Below are 16093 nucleotides of genomic sequence, written 5' to 3'. Positions count from 1 at the left end.
ATGTTATCAAGCAGTTCTGATATGAAACTAAACACAAAACTGAGGTTTAACTAGGGTAGAAGGAACGTTATTAAGTATCTAGGGGCTCTTGTCCAAGGATGAGCTCCAAGAGGACTGAGGTTCCACTGATTTAAACTGCATGCAAATGTTTAGATGAAAGTGCATTTTTCCAGGGAGAGGGTCCAGAAGCAGATTATAGTTCCAGGAGGCCAGGGATCCTGAATACTTTGTTCACCATTGTATTCCTAGCTCACAGAATAGAGCCTGGCAGCTCACAGATGTTTATTGAATGAATATCTGGCTGACTAAATGAAAAGCTTTCATTGGAGTCTCAAAAGGGTCTTTAGTCCCCCCAGATTTTAAGACAATAATTTGGAAGGAAAAAAATCAAACAGATCCCTTAGAGAAGCTTTATCTGGGCCAGAGCTCTGAGAGGAATTTATCACTGTGGAGTGACTGAGGAATCCCTCCTGTGATTCCTTTCAAGGAACTGGTTGATTCCCTTATCCATCAGCTTTCTGATTCTCACATGATAGGCTGTAGTCAAGCTTGAATCATAAGCCAACTTCTGCCACCTACTATCTGTGTGACCTTGGTTATATTAAACATGTCTAGGACCAGGTTTCCACAATAACATCCTTTGAGGGCCTGCTGAGTGGATTAACTCAGAATGTTGGTGTAATGCTTGAGCATTATAGTGCACAACCAATTTTTGTGTCTTCACCTGCTCTCCTCCAACTTTTTTTTTTTTTTAAATACATAAGACATTTGTTCACATCCATTTACCCTGATTCTCAGACCTCGAGGCAGTTTCTTGCTCTAACCAGTCTGCCTCTACCAGTCCATAGGATTTGTTTGGTTTGGCAAGTAAATATCAATTACTGTCATTTATGGAAACTGCTGTCCAAATACGCCTAATTACTCTGTAGCACAAGAATAATGGGGGGAAATCATTTCTTGACTTCCTATTGTATACTAGCACTACTGGGCACTTTCATGTCTTATCTTACCCTACAAATTAGACTTGTCATTAAGTAGAAGCATTAACAACATATTTGCTATTTGGATAGCAATTTTGTACCTGGACCATAGAAGGCACTAAAAAAATAACTGTTGACCAAATAAACTTTCTTTTACATTTTAACCTAAACTTCACAAACATTTAAGCATGGGCAGACATGCTCCCAACCATAAAATGAGACTGCAAATGGGTGAGTTCTCAGGGAAACTGGCTTGTATGAAGCTGTTTTTAGTAGATTAATCAACAAATATTTACTGAGTGAATACTCTGTGCTCAAACTATGAAAAAACCTGGGGCTTGTGAGAACATAGTACTCCAGGAGCTGAGTTGCAGGTGGGGAGACTAGATCAAGACTGGGGAAAGTTTACCTAGTTGGCCCAGACTGGGATGGACATGACTGAGAGTGAATGGGCAGAGACTTTTGTAGGTTTTCAGGAGAGATCTCTTGGCAGGGCTGACAAAGGAGGATTTAGTGGGAAAGGACTGGATTCAGTGTTGGGACACTTGGGCTCTAGTTCTGGATGACGCTTAACTGGCTGGGAGACTTGGGGCAAGTCCCTTAACTTCTCCAGACATCAGTTTAGCATCTGGAAAATAAAGGAGGGTGGTGGTATTGTTGAACTTGTTCAGTTATTAAGTGCCTTCCAATTCCTAGATTCTAAAATTCTGACAGCCACACTTATTTTTCCTTTGAGAAGAAAATACTTCCTACACTTGGAATTGCAACAATCAATGGCATTTATAAAACACCCACTATATCCTAGGAGACTGTGCCATAAATCCCCCCCAGGTTTTTTTTTTTATTAATTAATTTATTTTTGGCTGTGTTGGGTCTTTGTTGCTGCATACGGGCCCTCTCTGGTTGCAGCGAGCGAGGGCCACTCTTCGTTGCAGTGCGCGAGCTTCTCATTGCAGTGGCTTCTCTCATTGTGGAGCATGGGCTCTAGGCGTGTGGGCTTCAGTAGTTGCAGCACGTGGGCTCAGTAGTTGTGGCTCGCAGGCTTAGTTGCTCCACAGCATGTGGGATCTTCCCAGACCAGGGATCGAACCTGTGTCCCCTGCATTGGCAGGCGGATTCTTAACCAACTGCGCCACCAGGGAAGTCCCCCCCGCCCAAGGTTTTTTAATCATTATTTTTAATTGTGGCAAAATACACATAAAGTTTACAATCTTAATCATTTTTAAGTGTATAGTTCAGTAGTGTTAAGTACATCCACCTTGCTGTGCAGTGGTCCCCACCATCCATCTCCAGAATGCTTTTCATCTTGCCAAACTCAAACTCTGGACCCATCAAACAATAACACCCTATTCCCCTTTCCCCCCACCACTCTACTTTCTGTCTCTATGAATCTGACTACTTTTTGCACCTCATATAAGTGGAATCATGCAATATTTGTCTTTTTGTGAGTGGCTTATTTCACTTAGCATAATGTCCTCAAGATTCATCCATGTTGTACCATGTGTCAGAATGCCCTTCCTTTTTTAAGGCTGAATAATATTCCATTTTATGTATATATCATATATTTTTATCTGTTCATCTGTCGATGGACACGTGGGTTGCTTCCACCTTTTATGTCTCTTGAATAATGCTGCTATGAACATGGTATACAAATATCTCTTGGAGACCTTACTTTCAATTTTGGGGGGTATATGCCCCAAAGTGGAATTGTTTGATAATATGGTAATTCTATTTAAAAATTTTCAAAGATACACTGGTCTGTTTTCCATAGTAGATGTACCATTTTGCATTCCCACCCACAATGCACAAGGGTTCCACTTTATCCACATCCTTGTCAACATTTGTTATTTTCCTTTTCTTTTTTTTTTTTTTTTGATAATAGCCATCCTAATAGCTATGAAGTGGTATCTAATTGTGGTTTTGATTTGCATTTCCCTAATGATTAGTAACGTTGGGAATCTTCTTATGTGTTGTCATTTGTATATCTTCTTTGGAGAGATGTCTGTTCAAGTCCTTTGCCGGTTTTTTTTTTTAATTAATTAATTAATTATATTTATTTTTGGCTGAGTTGAGTCTTTGTTGTTGCGCATGGGCTTTCTCTAGTTGCGGCGAGCGGGGGCTACTCTTTGTTGTGCTGTGCGGGCTTCTCATTGTGGTAGCTTCTCCTGTTGCAGAGCATGGGCTCTAGGCATGCGGGCTTCAGTAGTTGAGGCTCACGGGCTCTAGAGCGCAGACTCAACTATTGTGGTGCACAGGCTTACTTGCTCTGCGGCATGTGGGATCTTCCCCGACCAGGGCTCGAACCTGTGTCCCCTGCATTGGCAGGAGGATTCTTAACAGCTGCACCACCAAGAAGCCCCTGTGCCCGTTTTTTTGTTTGTTTTACTTACTTATTTTTTTTTGGTACACGGGCCTCCCACTGTCATGGCCTCTCCCGTTGTGGAGCACAGGCTCCGGATGCGCAGGCTCAGTGGCCATGGCTCACGGGCCCAGCCGCTCCGCGGCACGTGGGATCCTCCCGGATCGGGGCACGAACCCATGTCCCCTGCATCGGCAGGCGGACTCTCAACCACTGCGCCACCAGGGAAGCCCCTGCCCGTTTTTTAATCAAGTTGGTTTTGCTGTTGTTGTTGAGTTGTAGGAGTTCTTTATATATTCTAGATATTAACTCCTTAGCAGATTCACAGTTTGCAAATATTTCCTCCCATTCCATGGATAGCCTTTTCACTCTGTTGCGTCTTTTCATGCACAGAAGTTTTAAACTTTGATGTAGTCCAGTTTATCTATTTTTTTCTTTTGCTGTCTGTGCTTTTGGTGTCATATTCAAGAAATCATTGCCAAATCCAACATCATGAAGCTTTCCCATGTTTCTTTCTAACAGTTGTATAGTTTCAGCTCTTACATTTAGTTCTTCCATGAATTTGGGGGTTTTTTTTGTTTGGTTGTTTTTTTGGCCATGCGGCATTTAGGATCTTAGTTCCCTGACCAGGGATGGAACTGGTGCCCCCAGCAGTGGAAGCCAGGAATCTTACCCACTGGACCGCCAGGGAAGTCCCCTTCCATGCATTTTGAATTAACTTTTGCATAGGGTGTAAAGTAAGAGTTTAATAACTTCATTCTTTTGCACGTGGATATCCAGTTTTCCTAACACCATGTGTTGCAAAGACAAGCTTTTCTCCACTGAATGGCCTTGGCACCCTTGTTGAATATCATTTGACCATATACGAGAGGATTTTGGGTGGTTGTACAGAAGGATATGGTCTCTGCTTTAAGAAAGCCTCAGTAGAATTGAATACTCAGATTATGTTTCAAACAGCATTTTTCCAGTGCTGGTTGTGTGCTCACTGGGTTCACGTTTTCCCACACCTTACCTCTTAATCTTCCTATCCAACAAGTGAGATAGATAAGATGATCCCCTTTAACAGAGGAGTAAACTCAGTCCCCAGAAGAGCACGGTTATGTCTTATGTAGGGGCAGGGACAGAGTCAGGATTTGAATCCAAAGTTCTTGGCTCCACGTGTCCTGCTATTTCAGGTTAAGATGGACCTCGTGTTCTCATCTATAAAATGCGGGCAGAAGTGAAATGAGAGATCTCTATTGAGCAGCCTTGCAGCTGTAGGATCTATGCAGATCTATGTAGGATCCTGGCAGCTATGCATTAAGGAGTCGCCAAAAGCCAGGGACCAAGCGTGAGGTGTACACGTTCAACACTATTAGACTGCAGAGAAGAACGGAACTCAAACCCGAAGGCCAGCCCGGAAGGCCAGAGTCCTAGGACCGGAGCCCCGCCCCCGGGCGGACCCCAAGTCTTTACCCGGAACCAGGGCGCGGCTGGGCTGTGCTACTGGTGCGGGTGAGAGACGAGCAAAAGAAAATTGTCTGCGACGAGAGTCTCGTTGAAATGCCCCAATGGTCTCTCCGGATGGAGAGTTAACAGTTTCACAACGTCTCTAGGGCTAGTTCCCTTGCCTCTCTCCCTTTTACTCACCTCCCGCGGTGTTATTTTTCCCCTTCGGCCCTGCATTGGATGTCCTCTTGGTACGCCCCCACCCTGACCAGGAGGGGCGAGGCGGCCGCCCGCGTGGGCACTGCGCATGCGAATCCCGCAGACTGAGGGTGGGGTGGGGTGGGAGCACGGACCCCGCCCCTTCGCGACTCCTCGCGTGACGTCGCGGGGGGGCGCCGGCCTCCGCCCGGCTGCGAGTGGTGAGAGCGAGCGGCGGGCTGACTCGACGCTGCTACAGCGGGAAGGGATATGGGTGTTGAGTTTCTGCTGGAGGGGCTTTGCGGGGGAGGGGAGGCCTAGGTGCACCAACAGCCGCCGACCTTCAGGCTCTACCCTCCTCCTTCCTACCTTTTATCCCTTTACAGATGTTCCGGGACGGGAGGCAGGGCCAGGGCTGTGCGTTTGTGACACCTGCATTTCCCTGGAGCCCTCCTTCTCTCCCATCCCATATGTTTATCTTGCCTTCCAGATGTTCCTTTTCATCAGGCTCTTGCTTCTCGCCAGGGAAAGCGCACTCCACTTGGAAGCTGGAGACGGGTTTCAGACCTTGGCCCTACCACTCCTTTGTTAAAAGTGCCCGAGCCTCAGTTTTCCCCACAGTCTTTTTGCCTTGCTTCATCTGGTTTTGAAGATCAATATGACCCAGAGGAATAGAAAGGAAATGGACATTTGTTCAGTTCCTGCAAGGCCAAGTACTATGCAAACTGTTTTATCTGCTCCATTTAGTCCTCACTACTTGATGTTCTTAGAACTCCCATTTCACAGATTCTTAAGCTCGCAGAGGTTCGCTGATTTTTCTCACATAGCCAGTGAGTGGCAGAGGAGGACTCAAATTGAGTTTAGCTCCAAAGTGGAGTTCTTTTTCATCAGACGCTTCCCTTGTCTGGGCTATCAGCTGGAACTGTTCTTCAGCCAAACCCTAGCCCCAGAACAGTTGCTTCCTGAATCTCTCCCGTTGAGAATTCTCCTTTTCGAGTTCCTTTTTCCAGTACAGCGTGCTCTGCTCTGCTTCCACCTTGATTACTTCAGAAATGAAATGCAGCAAACATTTATTGAGTGGTGCCTGGAGATGAACACTTGGAGTCAAGAGCCTTGGGTTCTTGTCCTGGCTCTGCCACTAACTGGCTGTGTGGCCTTGGCCAAGTTCCTTGTCTTCTTGGTGCTTTCACTTCCTTTGAGTAAAATGGGTAAGTGCCTTCTTACTGGCAGGCTCTTGTCCAGGTCTCCCTTCCTGTCCTCCAGCAGGCTCTCCCTGGAGGCCCAGACCCCTCTGCTCCCCATGGGCAGCTGCCAGGCAGGGCACAACCTGCATCTCTGCCTGGCCCACCACCCACCTCTGGTCTGTGCCACTTTGATCTTGCTGCTTCTTGGCCTTTCTGGCCTGGGCCTTGGTGGCTTCCTCCTCACCCACAAGACTGGCCTGCGCAGCCCTGACATCCCTCAGGTGAGTACTCACCCTCCGGCTCATCCTTCCCCTGCAGGCCAGCTTTTGCTGCTGATCTCCTCTCACCTCTCCCCACCTTCCTTTTGCACACAGGACTGGGTCTCCTTCTTGAGATCTTTTGGCCAGCTGACCCTGTGCCCCATGAATGGGACAGTCAAAGGGAAGTGGCGTGGGTCTCACGTCGTGGGCTTACTGACCACCTTGAACTTCGGAGATGATCAAGACAGGAACAAGACCCAGACATTCCAAGCCCAGGTCCAGGGTAGTCGTATGGGATTAAAAGGTGAGACCAAGGAGGACTGTGAGGTTGGATATCAGAACATTCAGAGGTGGGCCCTGCCCCTGACCTCACCATCCTGGTGACCTTCGGCACATCTCTGAGCGTTAGTCACTTCTGCTGTAATAGGACTAGATACTTTCAGTGAACACAGTGCCCACTGTGTAGGGTCTCTATAAATGTTTCCTCTCTCCCCTTCCAACTTTGAGGTTCTTTGATTCTATCCTTGGAGGTGTGATGAGATGGGCAAGATTTGACCTAAAGTTTTTTCTCAACCCTCTTCATCCCTTGGGGCTTCTGTTAGAGGCACCTTCTTTTTCCTCAGGGATATCAGAGAAACATGTTCTGTTTATTTAAACTAGTGTCTTTAGTGCCTGTTATGTGCTTAGCACAGCTCTGTGTGCTATGAAGGGTACAGAAAAATCAGACATCCTCCATTCCCAAACTGCTTAGAGTCTTCTGGGAAGGTGATGAGTGAGAGTGAGTCAGAGGGTGCCGTTAATTCCTGTGTGAGATTTGGCCTCAAGTTCCTTATCTAAAAAATGTGGAGATGAAGAAGGAGGAGAGAAAGGTGGAATTGTTAGACTTCTGAGGTCCTTTCCAACACGATTGTTCTAAGATTCTCCTATGAGTCAATAGGTGTATGTGTGTGTAGGCACACATACGCATATTGCCAGGTGAGAGTAGGTCTCTGTATTGCCAAGTGAACGTGTGTGTGATCAGAGAGCAAGAGAAAAGGAATGTGTCTGATTATATAGACTCAGGACAATTTCTCCTGTTCTTTTTATGTAAAAAACGTAATAGCTGTATTGAGGTAAGACTCACATGCCATGAAGTACACCTGCTTAAAATGTACAAGTGAACGGCTTTTTTATATTCACAAAAGTGTGCAACCGGCACCACTGTCAATTCTAGACCATTTTCATTACCTGACAAAGAAATCCTGTTCCCATTAGCATGCACTTCCCTTTTTCTCCTAACCTTCCAGCCCTAGGCAATGAGTAACTACTTTCTGTCTCTGCAGATTTGCCTATTCCAGACATTTCATATAATATGTGGTCTTTTGTGACCGGCTTCTTTCACTTAGCATAACGTTTTCAAGGCTCATCCATGTTGTATAATATGTTAGTACTTCATTTACTTTTATTGCTGAAGAGCATTCACTATACACGTATTCCACATTTTATTTATCCGTTCATCAGTTGATTGACATTTGGATTGTTTCCACTTCTTGTCCATTATGAATGATGCTGCTCTGAACACTCATGTACAAGTTATTGCATTACCATATGTTTTCATTTCTTTTGGGTATGTACCTAGGAGTGGAATTTCTGAGTCATATGGTAACTCTGTGTTTAATCTTTTTTTAAAAAAAATTTATTTATTTATTTTTGGCTGCATTGGGTCTTCGTTGCTGCACGTGGGCTTTCTCTAGTTGCAGCGAGCAGGGACTACTCTTCATTGTGGTGCGCGGGCTTCTCATTGCGGTGGCTTCTCTTGTTGAGGAGCATGGGCTCTAGGCACGCAGGCTCAGTAGTTGTGGCGCATGGGCTTGGTTACTCTGCGGCATGGGGGATCTTCCCGGACCAGGGATCGAACCTGTGTTGCATTGGCAGGCAGATTCTTAACCACTGTGCCACCAGGGAAGTCCCTATGTTTAATCTTTTGAGGAACTGCCAGACTGTTTTCCAAAGTGGCTGTACCGTTTTATATTCCTACCAGCAGTGTATGAGAGTTCTAATTTCTTCACATCCTCACCAACACTGGTTATTTCCTGTTTTCTTGACTATAGCTGTCCTAGTCAGTGTGAAGTGATACCTAACTAAGGTTCTAATTTGCATTTTCTTTTTTTCTTTAATTTTATTGAAATATAGTTGATTTACAATGTTGCGTTAATTTCTGCTGTACAGCAAGGTGATTCAGTTATACATATATATATTCTTTTTCATGTTCTTTTCCATTATGGTTTATCACAGAATATTGAATATAGTGCCCTGTGCTATACAGTAGGACCTTATTGTTTATCCATCCTATATATAATAGTGTAGTTTGCATCTGCTAATCCCAAACTCCCAATCCTTCCCTCCCCAACCCCCCCTTCCCCTTGGAAACCACAAGTCTCTGCTTTATATCTGTGAGTCTGTTTCTGTTTCGTAGATATGTTCATTTGTGTTGTATTTTAGATTCCACGTATAAGTGATATCACATGGTGTTTGTCTTTCTCTTTCTGACTTACTTCACTTGGTGTGATAATCTCTAGGTCCATCCATGTCGCTGAAAAATGGCATTATTTCATTCTTTTTTATGGCTGAGTAGTATTTAGTTTGTTTCCATGTCTTGGCTATTGTGAATAGTGCTGCTATGAACATAGGGGTGCATGTATCTTTTTGAATTATGGTTTGGCTGGATATATGCTGCCCAGGAGTGGGATTGCTGGGTCATATGGCAACTCTATTTTTAGTTTTTTAAGGACCCTCCATACTGTTTTCCATAGTGGCTGCACCAATTTACATTCCCACCAACAGTGTAGGAGTGTTCCCTTTTCTCCACACCACCTCCAGCATTTGTTATTTGTGGACTTTTTAATCATGGCTACTCTGAATGGTGTGAGGTGGTAACCACCTCATTGTAGTTTCGATTTACATTTCTCTAATAATTAGCAATGATAAGCATCTTTTGATGTGCATATTGGCCATCTTTATGTCTTCTTTGGAGAAATGTCTATTTAGATCTTCTGCCCATTTTTCGATTGCGTTGTTTGTTTTTTGGTTTGAGTTGTGTGAGCTGTTTGTATATTTTGGAAAAAGCCCTTATCGGTTGCATCATTTGATTTGCATTTTCTTGATGACTAATGATATTGAACATTTTTTCATGTGCTTATTGGCCATTTGTGTATCTTCTTCAGAGAAATGTATATTCAGAATCTTTGCCCATTTTAAAAATCGAATAATTTTTCTTTTAATTATTGAGTTTTAGGAGTTCTTTTTATGCTTTCTAGATCCAGGCCTCTTACCTGATGTATGATTTGCAGATTTTCTCTCCCATTCTCTGCGTTGTCTTTTCACTTTGTTGATGGTGTGCTTTGAAGCACAAACATTTTTAATTTAGATGAAGTCCAGTTTATCTATTTTTTTGTTGTCATTGCTTGTGGTTTTAGTACTATATCTATGAAGACTTTGCCTAACCCAAAGTCACTAAATATAGGTTTTCCTGTATTTTCTTCTAAGAATTTTATAGTTTTAGCTCTTCCAGTTAGGTCTGTGATCCATTTTGAGTTAATTTTTTTGTGTATGGTATGAGGATGGAGTCCAGGTTTATTCATTTGCAGGTACTATTCATTTGTCCCAGCACGTTTTGTTGAGAAGACTATTCTTTCCTCATTGAATAGCCTTTGCACTCTTACTGAAAAGCAATCGACCATAGACATATGGGTTTATTTCTGGACTCTCAGTTCTACTCCACTGATCCATGTCTATGCTTATGCTAGTACAACACCGTTTTGATCACTGTAGCTTTGTAGTAAGTTTTGAAATTAGAAAATGTGAATTCTCCAGCTTTGTTCTTTTTTTTTTTTAAGATTGTTTTGGTTATTCCAGATCCCTTGAACTTCTATATTAATTTTAGGATCAGCTTGTCAGTTTCTGCTTCTTCATGGTTAGAAACAAAGTAATAACATCAAAGGTTTTTGGACCAAGTAAAAAGTAATCACATATGATTGCATCATCTAATCAGTAATTGTTGAGCACCTACTATGTACCAAGCATGGGGAATACAGAGGTCTGGTAAGATGTGGATCCTCACCACGAGTCACTCACAATCTAGCAAGGATACAGATGTGAACAGAAGTAAATACCTTTGAGTGTGTGCAGTAGAACACAAGGTACAGTGAGAGTACTCATAAGTCCATCAAGCAGGGTTGGTGAAGACAGGCTTTTCCAAGGATATGGGGCTTGAGCTGAGGCTTGAGGGAGGCTTAGGAATGTGCCCTTCCAGCCAGAGGGAAGAGCATATGCAAAGGCATGCAGATGGGATTATGATGGCACATTTAGGAACTTCCAGGGGTTCAGTTTGACTGGTGCAGGGGAAGGAGTGTAGAATGAGTGGCAGGAGATGGGTCTGAAGAAGCAGGCAGAATCCCATGGAGAGTCCCTTGTGCCAAGCCAAGGTAATTGGGCTTTATCCAGGACATTTGGCTAACTCAAAGAGTTTGATCAGGAAAATAGAATTTTGTTATTATTCTTTTTAAAAGATCATACTCTGTTGGCTGACTGCCGGGAAGGAATGTGTCCAGATGCACAAAGACCAGTTAGGAGGTGGTTGCGATAAAAAGGTGACTTATCTGAGCTAAGACAGTGGTGTGAAAGAAGGGGACTGATTTGAGAGAGTCGATAGAAGTGTGGGATGGACAGGATTTGGTGACAGATTCGATCAGGGGAACATAGAAGAAAGGGGAATTCTCTTACAGAATTTTACATGAATGTTTCTCAGTTGCAATTATAATGTATATACCGGTTTGTATTTCTTTTTTCACTTTATGACATCGTGTTTTTTGTATTACTGAATGGCCAGAACATTATTATTTTAACGGATGTAAATTGATCTGTTAATTGGTTAGGCCATCATTTATTAATGCTTTCTTTATTGATAAACATTTTTATTATTTTCTGGTATTTTTTATGAAAACACAATAAACATTTGCAAGTGTACTTTGCACTTTTCTTTTGAATCTTTTTCTTAGGATTAGTTTCTGCAAGTGGTATTACTGAGTCAGAGAGTATGGACCTTTTTTTTTAATACACAAATTCATTTTATTGTGGATTCAGACTACAGAGAAGTGTACAAGGCAAATGTAAAAGTCCTCCTTACCTTCTCTGCAGAGTCCACAGTTTGGTGGGCATCCTCTTAGTCCTTCTCTGTCTTCATTTAAAATTGCAACAGGGGGCTTCCCTGGTGGCACAGTGGTTGAGAGTCTGCCTGCCGATGCAGGGGACACAGGTTCGTGCCCCGGTCCGGGAGGATCCCACGTGCCGCGGAGCGGCTGGGCCCGTGAGCCGTGGCCGCTGAGCCTGCACGTCCAGAGCCTGTGCTCCGCAACAGGAGAGGCCACGACAGTGAGAGGCCCACATACCGCAAAAAAAAAATAATAATAATAAAATAAATAAATAAATAGTAAAATTGCAACAGAAACAGCCAAATTGTCTTCTAAAAGTGTCACCAGTGGAGAGCGCCCATTTCTCCACATTTCAACAACTCTTGTTATTGTCAGTCTTTTTAATTTTTACCAATTTAATGGTCTAAGGAATTACCTGATTGTTTTAAATTTACTTTCTCCTGATTGCTAGTGAGGTTGAGCATCTTCTTATAGGTTTATTGGCCATTTTCATGTCTTCTCTGAATTTCCTATTCATATCCTTTACTTATTTTTCTTTTAAGTTATTTGTCTTTATCGTCTGAATTTTTTAGAAGATCTTTATACATTCTGGATAGTAAACCCTTTTGCCAATTAAATATGTTATAGGTATTTTCAGCCATTCTGTGACTTTTTTTTAAACTTATCTTTCATTGTATAGTTTAAGATAAGATAGAACTTATCTTTCATTGCTCTTAGTTTTTAATGAAATTTATTGCTCTTGTCCTCTACTCGGTCTTTTAGGTTTTGTGTCTTTTTTTGGAAGGCCTTTCTTTCCCACTTTAAAGTTAGAAAATATTTGTATTTTGTTTTAATACTTGCTTAGGTTTTTGTTTTGTTTTGTTTTAGTTTATTTGCATAGGTCTTTAATACATCTGGACTTTATAGTGTGAGGCAAGAGTCTGACTTTTTTTTCCCAAATGGAAATTGTCCCAAGGCCATTGACTGAGTAGGCCATCCTTTTCCCACTAATTTGAAATGGTATGTGAACCTTTTAATGGATTTGGGTAGTAGTGGAAAACTGCTTTCTTAAAAAGAATGAACTAGTTTATACAAATTGACATCAGCAATGTGTATTTACCCCAGTTTTGCTGCAGCTTTCCAAGTATTGGTATGATTGTTTTATTGATTGTGAGCTAATTTAAATTAATTTTTATTTATATCGGTACACAGCTATTTTCATTTCTCAGTGATGCAAATGATGGTATTAGAGGACTTTACTGAATAGAATCAATGCCAAAATACCTGGTACAGTAGGAAGCCTACATAAGTGACTAGCTGTCTAAAGATTGATGACTCCCATCCCACCCTACATTTTCTTCCATCTCCTCCCCTGTGCCTCTCATAGGATCTTCTGCAGGAGAGCTGGTCCTCATTACAGCCAGGGTGACCACAGAAAGGACCCCAGGAACCTGCCTGTATTTTAGTGCTGCTCCAGGAATCCTGCCCTCCAGCCAGCCACCCATGTCCTGCTCGGAAGAGGGAGCAGGAAATGCCACCCTGAGCCCTAGGATGGCTGAGGAGTGTGTCAGTGTCTGGAGCCACGAAGGTCTTGTGCTCACCAAGTTGCTCACCTCCGTAAGAGCCTCAGATTGTTGGGGTTTCATAAACTGCCATGCTGAATGCTGTGTCTTGATGGCTTCTGGACGCAATTTTACCTAGTAGAAAAGCACAGGCTTTATAATCCTGCCTCAGGTTCTGTGACCTTGAGCAAGCATGTGGGCCTCTCTGAAACTCAGCTTCCTCAGCTGTAAAATAGGAAACATGATGCTGTCTCCTAATACCAACAAATAAGGATAAATGAGAATGAATGTAAAGCGCCTGGTACATAATAGAGATTGGATAAATGACAGCTATTACTATTAACAATTGTCTATAGATACAATAAAACATGATCTTCACCTCAAAGGAATTCAGAAGCTGTAATAAGAGGCAGAATGGGCTAATTGCTATCATTGGGGTGTGAGCAAAGTGTTATTCAAACAGGGTAAGGACCAATTAACTCTGACTTGAACGTTTATGGAGAGTGCTTCACCAAGAAGGTGGCATTTAAGAAAGGGAATTGTTTACAATAGTTTATACCTTACTAAGTGCTTTCAGTTTCATTACCTCATTTGATCTTAAGGCTGTTATGAGGTAGCTGTTATTATCTCATTTTACAGATGAGGAAACAGACTTAGAGGGAGTGAATTGCCCCAGGCCACACAACTGGTTAAGTGGCAGAGCCAGGATTGCAACTTACAGCCTTCTGACTTCCAAGTCCCAGGCTCATTCTGCTCTGTCAGGATGATCCTTGAAGAATGAGGAAGACATGGGCAGGAATGCAGTAGAGGCGGTTCAGGAGAGGGGAGATACATTCCAGGCAAAGGGACCAGCATGAGTACAGGCCTAGGGATTGAAAAGTGTTCAGGCTTCAGGAGCACTCCACGACGAGGGCTTAGGCATGACATAGAGGAAGAGACAAAAGAGATGCAGGGGGCAGGTCATGAGGCACCGTGAGGCCTGGCTAAGATGCTGTGACTTGATACTGCAGGCCATGGGAGTCACTGGTGCTGGGTGGACAAGACTAGCTAAGTGTAGGAGAGAGACCAGTTAGGAGGCTGCTTCATACTGCTCCCTCACATTTGCAAAGACCCTGGTGAGGAGCATGACCTGGGAGCTTGGAATCAGAGACCTTGGTTTCCAGACCTGGCCCTGCTTGCACATTTCAAAATGTAGACAATAGTGAACTTTCCTATCTCCTGGAGTCATTATAGGGGTTCAGTTTAAATGTTTGGGCAAGAAAGCGGTTTGTAGACCATTGAGACAAATGTTAGCTTGCATGAAAATAAGAATAGAATTTTCCCAATTTTAGTTGCTCCCTGGATGTGGAGAGCCCTCTCCCCCATGGAGGCTTCTCTCTATAGCCCTTGGGCTGGGGGTATCTAAGATATCTTCCCAAGGGAAGATTCTCCACAGTCCCTTCTCTCTCCATCATTCCTCCTCCCCTTCCTGTCCCCACCCCTAGGAGGAGCTGGCTCTGTGTGGCTCTAGGCTGCTGATTTTGGGCTCCTTCCTGCTTCTCTTCTGTGGCCTTCTCTGCTGTCTCACTGCTGTGTGCTTCCACCCACGCCGGGAGTCCCACTGGTCTAGAACCCGGTTCTGAGGGCACTGGCCTAGTTCCTGTCTCGTTCTCAGGTAAGGTTCTCTGATTCAGTCCTGTGGGAATAGGGGATGGGGTGTGAGTGGCAGTTGTAACTGAGACAGAGCTTTTCCTAAACAATATGGTTTGGTTTTACTTATTTTTGTACTTTATGTGGAATCATACATATTCTTTTGCGACTGACTTCTTTCAGTTAACATTCTGATTTTAAGATTCATCCATAGCTGTAGTTCACATCCAAGCTTTTTGGCAACAGCAGTGAATTAAGGGGGTTCAAATTTGATGATGTGTCCTGGATATGAAGCATGTTTGTCTTGCTTTTGTCCTGAAATTCTGATACCCAGTTTTATGATGCAAATTTTGTAAAATTCATCTTGAACTGCTCAAAAGGATTGATGATGCCCTTTTACTGGACACGCACTATGTGCCCAAGCACTTCATATGCACCTGATCTTTTACATTAGCCATCATTGCATTAGAAAAAGTTGATTCTGCTAGCAGGATCTTTGCAGGGACACAGCCTCCAAAGTGGGGGTAGGACATATTGGCTAACTGGTTAGTCCATCAGCTCATTAAGATTAAAAAAAAAAAAAAAAAGTTCTTTAAAAAATCTCACCCTTTCAGTTGAGTCTCATATAATTCAAGAGTCATATATGTGCACCCCGCTCTTAAACTGTTCTCAGCTTCAGCTGGCCGCTGTGCCCTAGGAAGCAACTGTGGGAGAAGAGGAAACCGCTCAGACCCAGGCAAGGTGCTGACCAGAGGAGCTGGACCCTCAAGAGCAACTTTGCTTATATTGCTTAGGGCTAGGCCTGACTGCTCCAACCACCTACTTGGGTTGGGAAAAGGTGGAACCCTCTTAGCCTTTCTTAGATCTGAGCAGAGTGGGAAAGGAAGGCTTTCTGGCTCCTGGCAGATCCTGGGATCCTGAGGCCATCTCAGTTGGAATAAGTGCCTGTACCTATCTCTAGTTGTCACTTCCTCTGCTCCTTCCCCAATTTCTGCAGCCATACCAGAGCTTCCTCCAAAGGCCCTCTGACCTGCCCTGTTTTTTTTATTTTGTTTCTCTCCAGGTGTGAATCAACTTCTTGGGCCTTGATTCTGAGTTGGAAGAGATATTACAAAAGTGGAGAGCTGGAATGTGGGGGAAATAAAAGGTTTTTTTGCCCAGTGTTTCCCAGGGTGTTTATTGGGGACTGGATTGAGGTGGGAATTTTAAGGTAGAGAGTCTCGGGAGGTTTAGGGGATTTTTCCTTGTTGACTCTTTAGTTTGGGTTGGTATAGGGCATAAGGTTACTGCAGCTCTTGGGTATGGTCATGGAAATGCTTTGACAT

At 43.4% G+C, this 16093-nt stretch overlaps 1 protein-coding gene across 3 annotated transcripts; it reads left to right on the top strand.

Annotated features, from left to right (window-relative positions):
- The first annotated feature begins 5100 nt into the window (after positions 1–5100).
- On the top strand, positions 5101–15932 carry TMEM219 (transmembrane protein 219). 3 transcript variants are annotated; one of them, XM_029219442.1, is made up of 6 exons: positions 5101–5186; positions 6232–6430; positions 6524–6713; positions 12965–13194; positions 14624–14793; positions 15832–15932. In XM_029219442.1, exons 2-5 carry the CDS (start codon positions 6266–6268, stop codon positions 14759–14761), a joined length of 723 nt encoding a protein of 240 aa, XP_029075275.1. In that variant the 5' UTR covers positions 5101–5186; positions 6232–6265; the 3' UTR covers positions 14762–14793; positions 15832–15932. The 3 variants fall into 3 exon arrangements, with proteins under 3 accessions (XP_029075275.1, XP_029075274.1, XP_029075273.1); XM_029219441.1 differs by having other exon boundaries at positions 5107–5186; positions 6229–6430; positions 15832–15931; XM_029219440.1 differs by lacking the exon at positions 5101–5186 and having other exon boundaries at positions 5277–6430; positions 15832–15931.
- The last annotated feature ends 161 nt before the right edge of the window (positions 15933–16093 follow it).

Source organism: Monodon monoceros, unplaced genomic scaffold (assembly GCF_005190385.1).
Source record: "Monodon monoceros isolate NGI ecotype Baffin Bay Population unplaced genomic scaffold, NGI_Narwhal_1 Super_Scaffold_13, whole genome shotgun sequence".
Classification (NCBI taxonomy): Eukaryota; Metazoa; Chordata; class Mammalia; order Artiodactyla; family Monodontidae; genus Monodon; species Monodon monoceros.
The sequence above is the reverse complement of the archived record's forward strand: the minus strand, read 5'-3'. Positions and strand labels throughout refer to the sequence as shown.

Coding starts and splice junctions, on each gene's coding strand:
- TMEM219 (XM_029219440.1), top strand. CDS start 5,624: ATGACCCAGAGGAATAGAAAGGAAATGGACATTTGTTCAGTTCCTGCA. Junction 6,431..6,523: donor GCAGCCCTGACATCCCTCAG/GTGAGTACTCAC, acceptor TTTTGCACACAG/GACTGGGTCTCCTTCTTGAG. Junction 13,195..14,623: donor TCACCAAGTTGCTCACCTCC/GTAAGAGCCTCA, acceptor CCCCACCCCTAG/GAGGAGCTGGCTCTGTGTGG.